Source organism: Bos javanicus, chromosome 7 (genome assembly GCF_032452875.1).
Source record: "Bos javanicus breed banteng chromosome 7, ARS-OSU_banteng_1.0, whole genome shotgun sequence".
Lineage (NCBI taxonomy): Eukaryota > Metazoa > Chordata > Mammalia > Artiodactyla > Bovidae > Bos > Bos javanicus.
The window spans coordinates 94,841,748-94,861,619 of record NC_083874.1 but is presented as its reverse complement, the minus strand read 5'-3'; the positions used below and the strand labels follow the sequence as shown (position 1 = coordinate 94,861,619).

Below are 19,872 nucleotides of genomic sequence, written 5' to 3'. Positions count from 1 at the left end.
GAGGATGAGATGGTTGGACGGCATCACCGACTCAATGGATATGAGTTTGAGAAAACGCCAGGAATTGGTGGTGGACAAGGAGGCCTGGCATGCTGCAGTCCATGGGGTCACAAAGATTTGGACATGACTGAGCGACTGAACTGAACTGAACTGAAATATGTCTGCTGCGTGCTAAGTTGCTAAGTCATGTCCGACTCTGTGCAACCCTATGAACTGTAGCCCACCAGGCTCCTTGGTCCATGGGATTTCTCCAGGTAAGGATACTGGAGTGGATAGCCATTCCCTTTTCCAGGGGATCTTCCTGACCCAGGGATTGAACTGGAGTGTCTTAAATCTTACCTGCATTGACAGGTGGGTTCTTTACCACTAGCGCCACCTGGGAAGCCCCATTAATAAGTCTAACTGAGCTAACAAAAAAGACTCTGATGCTGGGAGGGTTTGGGGGCAGAAGGAGAAGGGGACGACAGAGGATGAGATGGCTGGTTGGCATCACCAACTCGATGGACGTGAGGTTGAGTGAACTCCAGGAAATGGTGATGGACAGGGAGGCCTGGCGTGCTGCGATTCATGGGGTAGCGAAGAGTCAGACACGACTGAGCGACTGAACTGACTGAGTTAACAAAATGAGAAAAATTTGAACAAAGGAACCAATAAACTCAGGAAGAAATTGGCTTCAGGAGCCCAGGAGAAAGACTGTGCCTTCAAGATACATGACACTATCCCCTCAGGCATAAGAGAATTATTTCACCAAATCCAAAATATAATCCTATCATAGGCAGAGAATTTTTTGGCTTTTGGAAAATATCAGAAACCTGAAAAATAAAACTATTAAAGACTCGGTAACAGGAAAGAACCTTTTTTCAGAAGTTTCCATGCTCGTTTGTTTTTCAGGGAGAAATAACAGCAAGTACAAACACTTGATGAAAATTTATCTATCTGAGCTCACACAGAAACTAGAAATTGAAATGTACCTGTCCAAAAAAAAAAAAAAAAGCTCTACTGCTAAGGCACTGGAAATCAAGCCCCCTTCATAAAGAAAATTTTCCCAATCAGACACCATTCAGCCTGGCTCTATCAGCGTCACTTTGCAAAAGGCAGAAATCTTAAATGGTATGAATCATAACAGCTGGCTTCCACTCCACCAGACAGGAAGCTGGTTGTCAACGGGTGGTAGGGTGTCACTGTCCAGGCAACTCAGCCTGGGTGGTGGGGGGGCCTGTGAGAGGAGGGGAAGCCCATCTAGGGAACTTTTGCAGGTAGTAACTTAGTAATGGGTTTTTTTGTTTGCTTGTTTTGCAAATTTTTGCATTTGGACTGTGATGCAGAGGTCTTCCCTTTTGGCTCAGATGGTAAAGAATCTGCCTGCATTATGGGAGAAAGGGGTTTGATTCCCTGGGTCAGGAAGATCCCCTGGAGGAGGGCACAGCAACCCACTCCAGTATTCTTGCCTGGAGAATCCCATGGACAGAGGACCCTGGCAGGATATAGGCCATGGGGTCGCAAAGAGTCAGACATGACTGAGAGACTAACAATTGTGATGCAAAGAAAACTTGAGTTAAATATCATAGTCCATGGGGACCTTTTTCAATCCAGGTAAGGGATATAAGAAGTATGGCTACAGCCTGTTCTGAATTTATATCAATATATAAACTGAATAAAGATAGAAGACGAAATTGTTGAGAAATAATCCATTTGCTTAATAATAAGAGTTTAAAGGAAATTGACCAGAATGCTATAATTTGTTTCTTCCTAGCAGAGATGTCTAAAGTTAATTCTATAAACCTACAATAATCATGACAATGTATGGTACTGGGGAAAGGATAGACACATTGATCAGTAAAGAAGAGAGTCCAGAAATAGACTCATAAATACTGTGGCTCACTGATTTCTGACATAGGTGCAAAGGCAATGCAGTGCAGAAAAGCCCATCTTTTTAACAAATGGTGTATTACGTGGAAAAAAAAATGAATCGAGACATTTATCTTATATCTTTTATAAAAATTAAGTCAAAATGGGCCACAGACTTTAATGTAGGGGAAACATATGGAGAATTTTTGTGACTTTGAGATAGGCAGAGTTCTTAGATTTAACACCAAAAACACTATATCTTTTTAAAAAATTGATAAATTGGACTTCATCAAAATTAAAAACATTTTTTGCTCTACAAAATGATACTTTTTGCTCTGCAAAAGATACTTTAAGAGAATTAAAAAACAAGCTAGCGACTAGGGAAAAATATTTGCAAATCACATACCTGACAAAGAACTTGTATCCAGATTACACAAAGAATTTTCAAATCTCAACAATATGAAGACAAACAATCCAATTTTAAAAACTGACAAAAGATCTGAAAAGATCCTTCAAAGAAGGAGATATGAGAATGGCAAATATGAAAAGGCACCCTATGTCATTAGTCATTCAGGAAATACAAATTAAAACCATAAAAAGACACTACTATTCATCCTCTAGAATGACTAAAATTAAAAACAAAAAACAAAGTTGACAATACAAAGTGTTGGTAAGTACACAGAGAAACCCAAACTCTCAAAAAAGAGAAATGGAAATGAGATAGCTACTTTGGAAAGTAGTTTAACAGTTTAAAGTTATTAATAAATATATACTTACCATATGCAGTTAATCCCACTCTTAGGTACTTGTCAAAGAGAGATAAAACTCATGTTCACAAAAAAACCACTTGTGAATATTTATAGCAGTTTTCTTCAGAATCACCAAAAATTAAAATGCAAATATCCTTCAACTGATAACCAAACTGTGATGCATCCATAATGAAATACTATTCAGCAACAAAAAAGATCTAACTATAGATACATTCAACAACACAGGTGAATCTCAAATGCATTATGCTAAGTGAAAGAAGCCTGGCCAAAGAGCCAACATACTGTATGATTCCATTTATGTGACATTCTGAAAAAGCAAAACTGTAGGGTCAGAGAACTAACCAGCGGTTGCCAGGGGTTAAGAGGGAAGGGAAAAGAGTCTGACTACAAAGGACCAGCGTGAGCGAGTTTGTTGGAAGTCATAGAATGATTCTGCTTGTCAAATGTATAAAACTAGAAGTAAATATTACTGTATGTAAATTAAAAACCACTTTTAAAGAGCTTGTTTTGAGCTGACATGAATAGTTTACAGTAAATCTTCTGTAATCATGGTTGCAAACCAAAAAAATGCCTTCAAATTTTCTGTTTTTAAAGTAAATTTCCAATGCTATGTTCTGTCTTGGAAAACAATCAAAAATAACATTCAATTAATCTATTCAAACTGATATGCTTAGAGTTAGTATGTAAAACACAGGTTAATTTTAAAACCACAAGACAGAAACATTTTTTTTTTTAAGATTCCAGAAACTAAAAATGAAACAAAGATACTCATCAATTAAAATCTACATAGGACAGACCTCTTGCTCCATGCAGAATACAAGAAATGCCAACATTTTCAAAGCTAAATCATACATCTTGGCTTTCTATACTACTGAAGTTTTAATACAATTTGCTGACTCCGGTACAAATTTTTCACCACGGGTCAGAATTACAATTGATCATTAACATTCTGGATTATTGTTGTTGTTGAGAAATGTGAATATCCCTATTAGAGACTAATAATTTTTAAAACTGAGATATAAATGATATACAAAATTGTGTGAGCTTCAAGTGTACAACATATTGATTTTGATATATTTATATTGCAATATGAGGCTAATACTCTTTTGCAAGTAAGTCAAATCATATTTTATGTTTTTAATATTTTTTATGTTGGCTCAGTCGAGAAATATTGAAGAGAACTATCACAATTGAAATAACTGGAGGATTTAAATTACCTAAAATAATTTTACACGTGAGAAGTAATTTATTCAAGGCAAAGATAAAAGAATCAAGAGGTACAGAATCAGAAACAGACAGCAAGTCTCCTTATTCTCAGTGAATGGCCCTGCCTCCAAGATTAGATTACAGATTATAAACACATTTCTGTTAATCAGTCATTGTTAAAATTAATTTGCCATAACAATTTAAGGAGGGCATTACCACTTTAAGTACTGTGCAACAATATCAGTCCTTGGAGACAAATGGATTCCTTTCTTTCTCCTTGTATACATATTTCCTACAACTGAACTGAAATTTTGATCCATTTAGGATGGACAATAATCAATGCACAGCTGGGAAACTTTATTCGGCAAATATGTGACTACTAGTAGTACGACAATCTCTCTTCTTAAATGCTTTTTTTTTTTTTTTTTACAAATAATCACTTAAGCTTCACAGTATTTATTATTGCCACAGATTGTTGTTTAGTCACTAAGTTGTGTTCGACCCTTTTGAGACCCCATGGACTGTAGCCCACCAGGCTGCTCTGTCCATGGGATTTCCCAGGCAAGAATCCCAGGGATCAAACCTGTGTCTCCTGCATTAGCAGGCAGATTCTTTACCGCGGAGCCACCAGGGAGGCCTGCCACTGACACTGATAGTGCCCTATTCTAAACTCGCATATTATATAGAGCCTCCTCTGATCCTTGGTCTTCCTGCTTACTCTCTCCCCAGTAATCTCTTGTTCCCTCTTCACTTCTGATCAAAGTGCCTATAGGCTCCCCCATTATGGCCTTTAATACCTGCTGCTGCTGCTGCTGCTGCTAAGTCACTTCAGTCATGTCTGACTCTGTGCGACCCCATAGACGGCAGCCCACCAGGCTCCACTGTCCCTGGGATTCTCCAGGCAAGAACCCTGGAGTGGGTTGCCATTGCCTTCTCCTCCTTTAATACCTACTTTCTGTCATAACATGCCCCATGGATGAGGTGTACACTGAATAAGTGCAATGCCCAAGAGGCAGCTGTTAATTCTACCCTTTTTTCCTCCATTTCAAAACAGATATTTGTATGCAAGTGACTGAGCATGATGTTACTCTTTGGAAAATCTTGGAAACATATAGAAGGACACACACACACACCTCAGACGTAAGATACCCGTGTCAATAGTGTGACCCACCATTGCCATGCTTCTAAATGTAGAAGGTTTGCAGCCCTTACAGTGGGGCATGGTTTGGGAATATTTCCTGATCTTTCCTTTCTCCTCCTCTTTCCTCATAACCTCTATCACAAAACTTACCCAATCCCATGACTATTACTATTATTTCAATGGAATTGACTCTGAGGCCTAAGACCCACATCTGCAAATTACTGCCAAACATTCACACACACACATCCTACCACTATTTTTAACCTAAACCAGCTTCTGATTTTATTTATTTTCATATCAATACTATCATATAGTAAGCCAAACTTGAAGCTAGTAGTTGTTTGTGGCTCCGCATGCTCACTCACCTCTTAGCCAAATAAAACTGTTAAATCAGTCAACTCTACCTGGCAGAGCCTTTCATAGCCACCTCCTTTTCTCTATTCACATTGTCAATACCCTAACACAGGCTTTAATTTTTATTTATTTTTAATTAATGTTTATTAGGGTACAGTTGCTTTACAAGGTTGTGTTGGTTTCCACTGTACCGCAAAAGTGAATCAGTTATGCATACTCATATATCCCCCGTTTCTTAGACTTCCTTCCCATTTAGGTCACCACAGAGCATTGAGTAGGGTTCTCTGAGCTGTATGGTAGGTTCTCATTAGTTATCTATTTTATATAGAATAGTGTACATATGTCAATCTCAATCTCCCAATTCACCCCACTGCCCCAGGCTTATTATTTTTGTCTCTTAATTCAACTTCCTTTCTCCAGTATCCCTCCACTCCAACTCATTATTCATACTGCTATCACCTGAAGAGTCCTAACATATGATTTGACTATGCCACTTCCTGATCAGAAGCTTCCAAAGGTTCCCTATTGCTCACAGATAAAAGTCCAAACTCCTTAACCCATTATTGAAAGCTCTCTTAATAATCTGTCCCCAGCTCATCTTTCTGGCTCTGTCACAACCACCTTCATGTGTCCCATAGAGCAGGCAAACCAGATTACTGTCTTTTCCCCCAAACACACCATGATAACAAACCACTGCTTAGAAGATCCCCAAATTTAGAATATGTCAATATTCCCATTATCACAGCTCCAAGCCTTTGACGTTTCAATACTAAGTTTTCCATGAAGCTTTTCCCAACACCCTGAGCTGAATATGTTCCAACAATCTACAACTCCTACACCACTGAATTAGTGCCTGAATGGTGCTTCTCATCTAAGATCCCTTATTCTCATATCTTAAATCTTATTAAACTATATTGCCCTGTTTCTAATTCTATAAATATTCTACCCTGTAAGGATCATGTTGGTTCTTAAATTTCCAAAATCCAAAACAACATCAAAATCTCCCAAATAAAAAGCTCCCAAATAGTAGGCCATAACAGATCAAAACATAATAAACATGATACTTGAATAAATTGATGACTGAAAACAAAATGGAATCAGGGCAATTACAATTCTAATTCTCTAAATAGAAACAGAAAAGCTTCTATGTTCATATGTGTGATACATATTTTTTCTACTTTTTGCCATAATACGTTCTGGAAACCATATTATAAAGGGAGTGGTATTTTGCCTTTGGGGATCGTGCTTTTGACTAGAGACTCGTTATCAAATAAATCATTTATTACATGTTGGATATGAACAACATTCAATAAAAGCAAAGATATAACAACTGTAAATCCTTATAAATTACAAGTATGAGATGAGCATTTTTTTCTTTCCTTTTTTTTCTTTTTGACCTTGTTGTACAGCTTGCAGGATCTTATTAGTTCCCTGACCAGGGACTGAACCTACACCCTCTGCAGTGAAAGCCCAGAGTCCTAACAACTGGACCACCAAGGAACTTCCAAGACGAGCACCTTCATATGGGCACCTGGGCACATATTTGTTATACCAATAGTTCTAATATATCACGAATTATGCCATACATAAAAAATACAATTATTACTAGCTTTCATAAATCTCACTAAAGTCAATATGCTAGCTATAATAAACCAAAGCTGAGTGGATGGTTTTATCTTTTAACTATTCAATAGACTATTTGGTATTTGTGTGGAAGAGGTGACATTTTATTTATCATATATTTTTATCTTCTATTTTACTTATCTTCTAACTATTCAATAGACTATTTGGTGTTTGTGTGGAAGAGGTGACTCAAATGACTTAACTCTTTCTTTCAAGACCAACAACCAAACCAACTCCCAAGCTGCCCCCCAAAGTAGAACCATTTCATTTTTATGAATTTACTGTGATAACCTGACACATTCAGTATAATTCCACAGACTTTAGAGCCATGATCGAAAAAGTGCTAGATTTGTAAAAGGAAATTTAGGTTCTGGCCAAGCTCTATCACTTACCAATTGGGTGACACACAGCCTCTCTGTGTATCACTTAAAGGTAAAAAGAATGTAAAACAATGACTACCTCAAAGAGTACAGAGAGAAAACTCAAAGAGATAACAGAACTTAACTGTTTTTAAAATGCAAAGTCACATCAGGAATTCAGCTATTATTAACCATCAATACTGTTCTTGACGTTGATGGCATTTGGTCCGCTATTACCATGTTTTAAAGTGAAAAGTTGAACTGGCATTTTGCCCTCTCTAGTCTTCCTGTTTCTTCAGAAATACATGTGTTCCTTTTCAGTACAAAATAACAAGGAAACAGAGTTGTGAGGTCAATCTTTACCACCTTTCTCATTCTCAAGCTCATCTGACACCTTTCAGGGCACTTTGCACTATGCTGAAAAGCCACAGAACCAACTATCATGTGGGAGAAAGGGAAATTTTGGTCACTATATTGTGCAATTCTGTGGACAGGACATTTCTTTCAGTCAAAAAAGGAAAAGGTCTTCTTTGTGTGCAAGAGAATTAAACCATTTTACTTTCAAAGTACATACAACTTCCTAGAGACCGCTCTTCAAGTGAAGAATGGCAAGGGACAAAGAGGGAGAGAAGCCCAGAAAGGTGTCCATGAGGACTGGTATCCCTATCTTAGGAAGCTAGAGTACTGTTTCCCTTGTACCTGAGAGAATGAAAGAGAGCACCCACCCACCTCACCTTCTACGCAGCACCACTGAGAGGAAGAAAGTATCTTAAGTGAAGGGAAGAAGGTTGGAAGGGGTTGGGGAGAGGGGTATACTTTTCTTACTCCCAGATTACAATTTTTGAAAAGAACCAGAGGGGAGCAAAGAATCTTGGAGACTAAGAGACTGTACTGAGAGTACTCGAGAACTGGGATTTATTTTGTTGTTTAGTCCCTAAGTCCTGGCGAGTCTTTTGCGACCCCGTGGACTGTAGCCTGCCAGGCTCCTCTGTCTGTGGAATTTTCCACGCAAGAATACTGAAGTGAATTGCCATTTCCCTCTCCAGGGTTCTTTCTGACCCAGGTATGGATCCCAAGTCTCCTGCATTAGCAGGTGGATTCTTTACTGCTTAACCGCTAGGGAAGCCCCAGATCTGGGACAGCTTCCCATCAATGCTACCCTCAATACAAACAGCCATATAAACACACAATCTAAAGTAAAACCAGTACGCTTGCCATGTAAACCCAGTTTTAATTTGTGTCCCCAGGTTTCTCCCATCCCGATTGTACCCGAACTCAAATTCATCCTAAAGGGAAATTCTTGAGCTTCTAATGGATTATACCGGCATCAATGGACAGAGACCAAAGAGCCCTCCCCATATACTCTGGGACCATTGAAAGACCTGTAGATTTATTGTTCTATCACACGGTGAGATCGGGGCGGGGGGGGGGGGCGATTTGCTCAGAGCCAGATTTAGCTTATAATAATGATGATGATGATAAATAATGCCTTGTGATATTTCTTATACTTGAATAGTGTTAGTCGCTCAGTCATGTCTGACTCTTTGCGACCCCCTGTGCTATAGCGTCTGTCCATGGAATTCTCCAGGCAACAGTACTGGCGTGGGTTGCCATTTCCTTCTCCAGGTACACTTGAATGGAATGGAGTAAAAAATAATCACACACGACCAAACATCTATTCAGCTTAAAATCTATGTTTAGGCAACAAATATTTATGTGCCTCCTGTAGGTCCTGCAGCCTTATTCTCTACGAACATTTGGTGAAGTTCCTGTAAAACCATAAAACTACTACTTCAGTTGTGTCCAAGGAAAGCAGGAGATTTTTGCACAGGACTGGGTAAAGTCTTGAAGGAAGAGCAGTGCAATGTTGTGGGATCAAACACAATGGGAGGGAAAGAGGCATAAGGAACAGAGAATTCCAAGGGGAAAGAATTCCCACCTGGATATTCTTTCAGAGCTCAGCTATAACTCTAAAGTTCTGTGTTCTCTTTTCGTAACAGAAATTACTGCCTTGTATTAAGATGTTGTTGTTGTTCAGTCACTCAGTCGTGTCCAACTCTTTTCAACCCCATGAACTGCAGCACGCCAGGCTTCCCTGTCCTTCACCAACTCCTGGAGCTTGCTCAAACTCGTGTCCATTGAGTTGGTGATGTCATCCAACCATCTAATCCTCTGTCATCCCCTTCTCCCCCTGCCTTCAATTTTTCCCAACATCAGGGTTTCTAATGAGCTGGCTCTTTGCATCAGGTGACCAAAGTATTGAAGCTTCAGTTTCAGCATCAGTCCTTCCAATGAATATTCAGGATTGATTTCCTTTAAGAGTGACTGGTTTGATCTTGCATCCAAGGGACTCTCAAGAGTCTTCTCCAACATCACAGCTCAAAAGCATCAATTCTTCAGCCCTCAGCCTTCTTTATGGTCCAACTCTCAAAACCATACTGGACTACTGGAAAAACCATAGCTTTGATTAGATGACCTTTGTCAGCAATGTCTCTGCTTTTTAATATGCTATTTAGGCTAGTCACAGCTTTTCTTCTAAGGAGCAAGCATCTTAATTTCATGGCTGCAGTCACCATCTGCAGTGATTTAGGAGCCCAAGAAAATAGTCTGTTACTGTTTCCATTTCTTAAAGCCACTTATAGAATTGCTCCTACTAATGTCTTAAAATTGGATTAACACATTAGTAGGAACTATTCTATAAGTGACTTTAAGAAATAACTCACAGAAGTACTAAGACATGTATCAATATAAGACAGAAAAGCCTTCCACACTGAAAAGCATTACAGCAGAGATTGAAAACTAGAAAGTTGTGAGCTAACTCAGGCCAAGAGACTTCTTTAATGTCCACAAAATGTTTATTGAGATTTTCAGTTAGGTGCCAATAAATAAACTTAGAAAGCTCATGTAAAAATGTTTGATTTACAGCTTTTCTTGAAAAATTACAACATCAGACAACACTGGGCCCCTGCAGGCCCCTAGCAGCAAACAGCTGGACCACAAAGTCACTGAGCCTTTTAATCCCCCATAAGTCACCTCAGTCCAGCACCTTCAGTACCTATGGCATACTGTCTGGCTTATTTGGGTACCTAATGGTCCCTGAAGGCACCTGAATTGGTGACCTCAGTTTCAAAGGAGAAGTGAGAAACTGTCATTAAATACACGGCAACTCAGAAAGAGTGGTGACCCAGCACTTGAAGGTCAGTGATGGCCTTGATGTTCATACAACCTGTCTGCACTGCACACTAGACATGAGAGAGAAGCAGGTCCTGAACCAGCTTCCTTCCTTTTAGCCTTTTTTCTGCACTGAATTATAAGAGATTTCTTCTCAGTTATTAAGTCTAAACAATAGCTACCTCAGTGTAAATAGTGACTAGAGTTGATGCAGACTCTGCCTCTCCTAGCTGTAATAGATTAGGCAGCTTGCTTTTAAATTAAAGGTGTCTCAGCCTCCTCATTCATAAAATGATTGCGTTTAGCTAAAATCATTATTAAGATCACTTTTAGCTGGCCCCTCCCCATCTTTACCAGCTCTACTTATCTAGAATCTACTAAAACCTCAAAAAATGTTCAAGGTCTACACCTCCACAAAACTTCTCCAGACTCTTTCTTTGAAGCTTTAAGCTCATAAACTCTACCACCCAAATTTAGCACTTACTAATTCTCTAATTTCCTTGCTTTGAGTTTGTTGGTTCCTTCCCCATATTCAAACAGAAAATCGCTTTAAATAAGAGACTATGGTGTTTAATTTTTAAATCTTCCACAGCATTTTACATTTATTTAGCATTCAATAATTGTTAATGAAACTGAATAATAACTAAAAACTGAAAATAATTATAAAATGGCAAACTTCCCAAAGAGCAACTTTCATCAGCCCCCTGAGAATGAGTTACACTTATTAGCATCACAACTTGCCCAATTGATTCAGGCAGGCATAATGTGTACTTTGCAGTGAAGAAAACACACAACTAGATTACCCTATTACTTTGTATTAACACATGGTCATTACTTCCTTCCATAGTTGAAATGCTCCAAAGGGAGAAAATACAAACATTAACTCACTACAATAATATACTGTAGTACTGGCTGAAAGATTAGGTTACTCACTAAAATACAACATGAAAAACTTTTTCTTATCACAACTAAGAAAAAAAAAAATCAATTTCTTTTAAGTGCCTGCAGGTCAGACATTTAAAAACTATAGTGAAAACCACCCTAGCTCCTTCCCCACCCTGTGGATGTCATCAGAAGTTCTGAGTAAGAGGAGGCCAAGTTAAGATGCCATGTGGGCGGGGATTTACCCACCTTCACCAAAAAAGGAATGGTATACAGGTTTTACTTGTTCTGGTCAGTCTCCCCCACCCCCCACCCCCAAATAATTAAAGCTTTGGATATGTGGTCAGTCCTTCCCTATTAAAGTAAAGCCAACAGAAAAAAAGAATAATTCAAGAATAAAATTACTTTTTAAATTATTTTGTGATTGCCTGACTTATTTAATGAATTTAAGATAATTAAACACTCTAGTAAACTAGATTAACAAGTGTTAATCATGTTTTAACAGCTAGCAGAATCTAGTGGATTGAAATTAAGTCCATTTCAAAAATGCTTTCCTGTGGTGTAACAACACTTAATACAGGCGTTTCCACTTAACCCATATTCTATGGAAGGAGGATTCGTTCAGTAATTTGTTTACAGAACGAATCTGTAATCTGTTCTGTCATCCGTAAGGCTCAAGGGTCTGAATCAAGAGGTAGTGTACACGAATGGTAGAGGATTGATTAAAAGCGGGAGGTGAATCATGGAAAACTCCCACTTGGACCTGTCCGGAAAAAAATAATGGCACTATACAATTTAAAAATATGGGAAACACTGATTAAATGCCTATACATTTTTCCTGGGGAAATCCCTGTCAAACGCAACGGAGTTTTATAATCTGAGGGAAACAAAAAAGCGTCTCAAAAAAAATTTTGTGATTAAAAAAAAAAAAAACGACCTTGCAGTAGTTTCATGCCTTTGAATAGTTTGCTTTTTTAATATCTGGTGTCGCTGATCCCCGGTTAACTCATCGTCTGACCGGAAGCCTGTCCAGTCGATCCACACGCCGCGCTGAAGAGCGCTCGGGATTAGGCGTCTTCCTTTAGCCACGCCCACACACGGAGCGTCGCGAGGAACGGAAAGTGCGCCCAGCCTCCTCACCCCCTCACACGCCCGTCTCCTCCACTTAACAGCAACAGCTCAAACACCTCCCTGTCACATGAAACGGACAGAACCCAGACGAAACCGGGGCATGATGTCGCTGTGTCTCTTAATATAAGTAAAGGCCACTTAAACTCTCCTACTGCCCTTCAAAAGAAAAATCCTAAGTGCCGCCCCAAGTCCCACACTTGCATGCATAATTTATACATAACCCGGCTCCTACTTTTGAGAACTCCAAAGGAACGGAATACATTTTTCCGGGATGGCAACTGGGCACGGCGTGGGAAAACCCTTCAATTTCCGTTTTCTGCTGTACCCACCGCACCAAAGCGTCAGGCACCGGTTCACGTTCGTTAAGACGCTTCACACAATCTAGCAGAATTCTTCAAAGCCGGGGGCCAACTCGCTAATTTCAAATTTCGGGCGAAATGATGGCGAAGAAGAGCATCCTCCTCCCCAGTTCCAGCCGCTCATCAAAGCGATGAGTTCTGAGGAGCGACTCTCCACAAGTGACTGCGATCTTCCCTCACAGGCACACCCTACTCCAAGGCTAAAGCAGCCGTCGGGAACGAAGTCCTTACTTGACCACCAATTTGGGGTAGGGAATTTCCCTCTCCATGGACCACCAGCGCAGGAAGAGAGTCTCCCGCCCTACACTCCCAGCTCCAAGTAGCCCCCAAGGGGCGGGGCTCGGCCTCCAGGGAATCAGACCAGGCAACCTGGGCAACCTAAATTAGCAGGAGATTCCTCCCCACATACCCCCAAACCAGCCTGGCCAACAGCGGCCAGTGAGGCAAGCCGACCAGGCGTGACGTCAGGTGTGATTAAGTTGGCGCGTCACCTCGACGTAAGCCTCTCATCTCTCGGACGTCCCGTCCCGGGAGCAAAACTCCAGCGACTTTGGGCCCCGCCCCCGTGAGAGTGGGAGGTGGCCAATAAGGGCGGTCCTGAGGAGCCCCGGGGGCCAATGAGACGAGCCCGGGGCGGGGCGCGAGGCCGGAGGGCGGGGCGGGCGGCGGCGGTGGCCGCCGGAGGTCTGGCCTGCGCGCAGTATATGACAGTACGTCAGCAGCGGGATGGCCGTAGCTGTGGCGGCGGCTGCAGACGCCCGAGCAGCCGCGGCCGCAGTGGAGGCTGGAGCCCGAGCGGCGTCGGCGGCGGCACCCCGGGGAGTTTAAGATGGCGGCAGGGGGGGCGGCGGCGGCGGGTCTGCGGGAGGAGCAGCGCTACGGGCTGTCGTGCGGGCGGCTGGGACAGGACCATATCACCGTACTGCATGTGAAGCTCACCGAGACGGCGATCCGCGCGCTCGAGACCTACCAGAGCCACAAGGTGAGGCCGGGCGGCTGAGCCGGCCCGGGGCTCGGGCAGGGGGGAGAGGGCGTCCCCGGCCGCCCCGCCGCGCCGCCCCCTGTCCGACCCGGCTGCACCTGGCTCGGGGCCGGCGGAGCGGTGACTCGCTTCGGCTGCCGTCCGCGCGCGCCGCGGCGGGGCCGGGCAGGGCCGGGCGAGGGTGGCTGACGGCCGCCGCCGTCCGGGGCCGGCCGGGCGCCGGGGCGTGTGGCCCGGGCAGGCGAGCGGGCGAGCGGGCGGGCGAGCGGGCGGGCGAGCGGGCGGGCGAGCGGGCGGGCGGGCGGCCCCTGGCGGCGGGGCCGAGGCCGCTGCAACCCCTGCGCTGCGGGGACTTTCCGACGGCGCCCGCGGGGCTTTTCTAGCCTTTTCGGTCCCGCTGAGGGAGAGAGGCAACCAGGGAAGAGACGAGTGAAATGGCTTCTCTGCCCCCACGACGTTTGGGGGTGGATGGGGGGAGGGCAGCGTCCAGATACCGAACCGAGAGGACCGGCTGGCACTAGCCGTCCGCTTTGGGGGGGCGGAGGGTCCCAACCGTAGAGCCGCGGAGAGACCGGGACCCTGGCGCTCCGCGTGTGAAGGTGGGACACACAGTTACCCGCAGGGACTTGGGGACACACGGGCGGTCGCGTACGGGGCGTGGAGGGGTGGGTGAGGTGGGTGCCCACCGTGTACTCGCAGAGGCTGACAGGGGCGCTCCGCGTACGCGGGCGGAGGGGGGCACACCTTACACTTCGAGGGACTCGGGCACACGGGTGCTTCGGGTTCCCAGAGAACCGGGGAGTCACACACACACACACACACACACACACACACACACACACACACACACCCAGCGCTCACCCGGGAGCCAGGACCTCGGTCCCCTAGAGAGAAGGATTCTCTGTGGCTCCTCATCCCCCAAAGACGCGTCGCTCGCGGCTGGGGCGGACTCACTGACCTAGAGAGAGACCGGGATCGGGGTGTCGGGGTGCAGGGCTTGGAGGGGAGACGGTTACACTGCATTCTGGGCAGACTCGGGTGTCGCACCCCGCTCCGCCTTCCGGAGAGAGCGTGGACACAGACACACACAACTCGAGCATAGCGAAGGCTCACAGACTCAGCGATTGGAGAGGACACACCAAGGAACGCGTTTGCAGGTTTTAGGGGAAAAAAAAAAAAGTGAGAGAGAGGGCGGAAGGCACTGCGAAGGGACGCAGCAAGCGGAGTGTCTGGGGACGCCGTTTATGGCCATGCAGTACCGTGTGTGGGTGAGGGAGGCAGAGTGGACGCATCGCGAAAGGGAAGGCATAGATCATCTGAGAGACCGGTTAACAGTCGCTTCGAGAAGAGAGACATCCGTGGAGGAGAGAACCCGCAGGGCATCCCGACAAAGAGCCGAGCCCATGCCAAGGAGACATGCACCGATTAACTGATCTCATAAAGCAGGCGCAGAGGCCAGGAGGACACCCGGACACACACAGTTGTTCAGATAAAAGTGGAGAAAGGAATTAACATCTGTTGAGCTCCCACTAGTGCCAGGCACTTTAAATGCTTCGAAGGAAGGCCCAGAGCAGTAGGCAAAAACGGCAGAAGTGTGAACCTAGGAGCTGTAACTTAACCTTCAGAGAGGCCCCCATACCTAAGGATGCACACAGCGGGAGGCACGCGGCTGTGCACAGCTTGAGAAGTGCATGAACTCACCTTCCCTGTAAACAGCAGCAGAGACTCAGGGACATGCCCGCAGATGGCACTCACAGAGTGGACGCATGGATGTACATTCCAGGGCATATGTGTTACCCACCAGAGACTGTACAGGTGAAAACCCCGCAGATCCAGGAGTGGAGGGAGGAAGGCATGCACAAGGAGAAGCCTTGCACACACCTGTGAAATCTCAGGGGGGAAAAAGGTCTCAAGTATGACTGGGAAGTCAGTGTACACTCAGCAGTAGGAAGGCGAGGAAATAAAGACAGAAAAACTGCTTGTGTCAGTAGCTACTCCCAGACAGGTGCATCTGCAGGGGAGAGAGCAGCACCAGCATGGAGTGCCGGGCCCTGTGTTTTGGAAGCCAGATAGGCAGGCAGAGGGACAGGGGCAGACAGTGGAGAGAAACTCAGCCCTGCAAGATGGAGAGATAAGCTGGTCTCTGTTCCTAGGGGAGGGCGTGGAAGCAATGACAGAGGGAAGAAGGTAGGTCAGGGTATGTAAAGAGGAAAAAACGCTCAGAAACCAGAGAGCAAGGAGTCAGCCAGGGGAGGCCAACCTGCAGTCAGAAACAGACCCAGGGAGCAGATAAAGACTGACACACAGGGGTTGGGAGAGGCATCTCTGGGGGCAGTAATTCAGCCAGCCATCTTGGGGGACAACTGACAAACTGTACAGCTGATTACAGTAAAATTGACAGACGCCGGATCAGAGGGAAGAAAGAGGTGGGTGAGGAGGCCGCATAGGGAAGGGGTGCTCCCCAGGGAGAGTGAGGTGACAGAGGAGCCCCCAGTGCTCCCTGACCTGCATGGCTGCTGGGGCCCAAGAAGAGAATGCTATTTGTTTTCCTCCCTTGGTTTCTGCCTCCTACACCTTAGCGCTTGGTGCTTGGGATTAAAGTTTAGAATGCTTTGAGCCTAAAAGCCCCCACATTTATATGCCATTGTCTTAAGAAATAGATCAAAAATTCTTCCATCCCACTGCTTAGTTCTTGATTATTTATTTTCACTTTATAGGCAAAGGTACTAAAGTCAACGGCTTTCCTTACTCCTGACTGCTATTGCCTATTAGTATCATTACTGTCTGTTTCCATCTCTGTGTATGCAAATTAAGAGGCCTGGTCAGTCTACAGAGGCCCAGAAGGGAACCTCAGAAGACTTTTCCAAGCCCCTCTCCCTTTCTGAGTGTAGTCCTTGGGTGCCTTTTCTTCCGGAAGGCTGGTAGTAAAAGTGGTAGTATGCAGGGAGAGGAGGAAGAAATAAGTGATTTGACGGTTGCAATTGGTCCCAGCCTTGTTTCTGACTTAACCAGTTCCGTCCCCAGGATTGACTGTCACTTTAGCCACAGAAACACTTTAAGGGACTTGGAAAAGCAGGAATCGGGGTGAGACTGGGAGCTTCTGACAGCTGAAAAATGGTGTGTTCAGCCAAACTTCCCACAGAGGTATCCTCAGGGCCTCTCCTCCTGACTCAGGCAGGACGGGGGCTCCCCCATCACAGTAAAGTTGCCAGCAGTGGGCAGATGGCCCAGCTTTTATCCTCCAGGAGAACGATACATACTTGGTCTGTTACACTTTCCACCCTTATCAAAGTAGGGCTCCTAACTTTAAATTGTAGCTGCATTTGGAATTCTGTTTTCTCCTGGGGAGGAGGGGCAGGATAGCTTTAACCTCTCATATGAAATTTTACCATTCCTGTACTTGATAGGAAGATGCTTGATGCTTGACAAGTGGCCTCCCAAGTGTTGGCCTATGCAAGGTTATGACTGTTATTCCTCCACTTGTGATGACTTTCTAAGACCCAGAAACTTCAAGAGGTTAATTTCCTAAATTAAGCATCAGAGTTATTTTTATCCAGATTATTTTGTATTGGATTTTCCTAAATTAAGGTACTTGACCCAAGACTTCAGGGAGGTACATTTAGGAATTTTAGGAAACTATGACTTAGGCTAAATATAGAAGTTCTCTAGATGTAATTAGGCAAGTATCCGAAATTATTAGAGTCCATGGAAACAGAATCTTTAATTGGAAACAATTCCTCACTGTTTCAAGACAAACAAACCTAATTGACCTTCATTACTCAAGTTTTCTATTTTTAGAGAAGAAATGAAGAATGCTATTTGGGAACCTTTTAAACAGAGATTGAGGTGGGGGGATAGAGACATTGTGAGTTCAGGAATGGGAGTTATAGCTGGAGTAAATATTTCCTAAAAGTTGTTTTTCACTCAGTTTGAATACAGAAACAGTTTCCAGTTGATTATATACAAAAATATATTAATTAGAAAGTTATTTTCATGGTTTGCAGAATGAATTCAGAATACTGATATAGATATTTAGTATATATTGCAAAGCTACTTTTTTCCCCCATAGTTTATTTTGAATGAAGATAAAGTTACTAAATAAAATCACATATTACAACTTTATAGTCATTCTAAATTCATGTCTGAATTTATGGTCTATATAATCCCTATACATTTTAAATGATTTAATTTTACTTTAAATCCCTATACATTTAAATATGTTTTATATGTTACTATAATTACATATGTCTCCCAGATATATCCTAAAAGTGTTTTAAATCAAATCTCAAAATTCTAAAACTTACCTTAGCCAATTCCTTCAGTAATGTGTAGCTGGTTTTATTTTGACATTTGAGTAAGTCATTTTGCAGTAACAAAAACCTTATCAAAATATTGTTTTCAGAATCTGCCATTGCTGAGCCTGTTGATTTTTTTTTTTTTAATGTTTACTTAAAGTTTCAAAGGTGGTGGCTCAAATAATACTATCATGTTTGTCCAACTATTACATAAAAGTCTTCCATAGATGCATCTCAAGGCAGGAGACATTCATTCTCTATGCCTGAGCATGAGAAAGAAGATGCTTTAAGGGTTCTGTTAACGCATTCTTTTGTCAACTCCAGTTACTGGCTTTAAATAAATTTTCCTCCTTGTATGCGTGTCTTCTAGGAAAATGACAGTGTTTTGAAAATGTGTGCAAATACACTTACATTTAATTTTGTATGAGGAATTCAGTCTTGTTCAATATTACCAGATTCTGTTATTTCTAGTCAAAGCATAAAGTCTTCTTTAAACCTCTGAAGTTACTGTCCTTCATCATAGCTCCCTTTAATGTGTTCCATGATCTTATGAAATCACTCATCCCACAGGTAATGGGGTAGGAAATATCCTCTCCTCTCCTTTCTTTTTACCAAGTAAAGGTATCAGCGTTTGAGTCATCGTGGTTTAAGGCACAAAAAGACATGCCTTACTTTTTCCTGTCTCTTCCTTTTTTGTGCCTGCCCTCAAACAATTTTGAATGTGTATGTGTGTGTTCAATAATCTGCTGTTATAAATACAGAAGGACCTGTTCTTAAGGGCACCACTCAAGCATCCAGACCTGCCAGCACAGCTGCCACTGCTGCTGACGTGCTTACTAAGTGAAACAATGAGGTTTGCCTTAGCAGATTCCTTCTGTTGCAGTTTTTTCATATAGCCAGTTTTAATTTAAATAGATTAATTTACTGACTTTAACTTAAACCCATCTTGAGGCTGAACTTGATCTGAAAAAGCTTTATATCAAGTAAAGTCAAATCTGTGCCCCATTTTGCAATAAGTGAAAAGTATATTCAGATGATCAGGTGTTCAGTGCAAAAGGGTGCTCCTCCTAGTGAAAAGCAGTGGCCAGATTGCCTGAAGGGATAGGCAGGGAACCTTGGCACCAGAATTGAGAGGAGAAAGAAAGAACATATGTGAAGGATTGGACCGTGTTCAGGAAGAGAATTTAAAAAGAAAGGGGTGTAAAATCCTTGGAATGATTTACAGGAAAGCTTATCAAGGACAACACCAGATCGAACCTTTCTATTTGCACTTGTTTTGTTTTTTTTTTTTAAACAAAAAACTATGGAAGCTGTGCTGGGTCATTTTTAACAATTTGCAGTGACTACAGAGAGCATCAGGAGCCTAGCATCAGTGTTCAACCCAAGTGTTTGCCAATTTGGGTCAAATGTATTTGGAGTATTTAAAAAGATGTCCCTAAAATGTGATGAAATGGGCATTTCTTTGTGTAAGATGAGTAGAGTTTTAGAGAAGACAGCATGTGTATGACCGCAGCACATTTGACTTGCCTGCAAACCTCAGCTCCATAGGACATCTCCCATGACTTAATACAGAAATCTAGAAAGGCAGGCCTGGAGCAGGATACAGTAAATTAATGACTGTCTCTACAGCCACATTTAAGCTGGAAAAACATGGCATGAATCAGGTCAGATTTACCATGAAAATTGCTTTCTTTTCTTTACCTCTCTCCCTTCCCCTCCATTCATTTTATCTACCTATCTACAATTTTGGT

The 19,872-nt window shown here is 43.1% G+C and overlaps 1 protein-coding gene and 1 long non-coding RNA gene across 3 annotated transcripts in view; one reads left to right on the top strand and one right to left on the bottom strand.

Moving 5' to 3' along the window:
* Nucleotides 1–13,460, bottom strand: part of LOC133251693 (uncharacterized) — a 690,054-nt gene extending 676,594 nt beyond the window's left edge. For both annotated transcript variants that reach the window (XR_009737739.1, XR_009737740.1), the window contains exon 1: nt 12,718–13,460. This is a non-coding gene — a long non-coding RNA (uncharacterized LOC133251693). The remainder of the gene's footprint in view (nt 1–12,717) is intronic.
* A 39-nt stretch (nt 13,461–13,499) lies between these two features.
* ELL2 (elongation factor for RNA polymerase II 2) overlaps nt 13,500–19,872 on the top strand; it is a 73,681-nt gene continuing 67,308 nt past the window's right edge. The window contains exon 1 of the mRNA XM_061424453.1: nt 13,500–13,826. Coding sequence (XP_061280437.1) covers nt 13,674–13,826 — 153 coding nt within the window. The 5' untranslated portion in view covers nt 13,500–13,673. The remainder of the gene's footprint in view (nt 13,827–19,872) is intronic.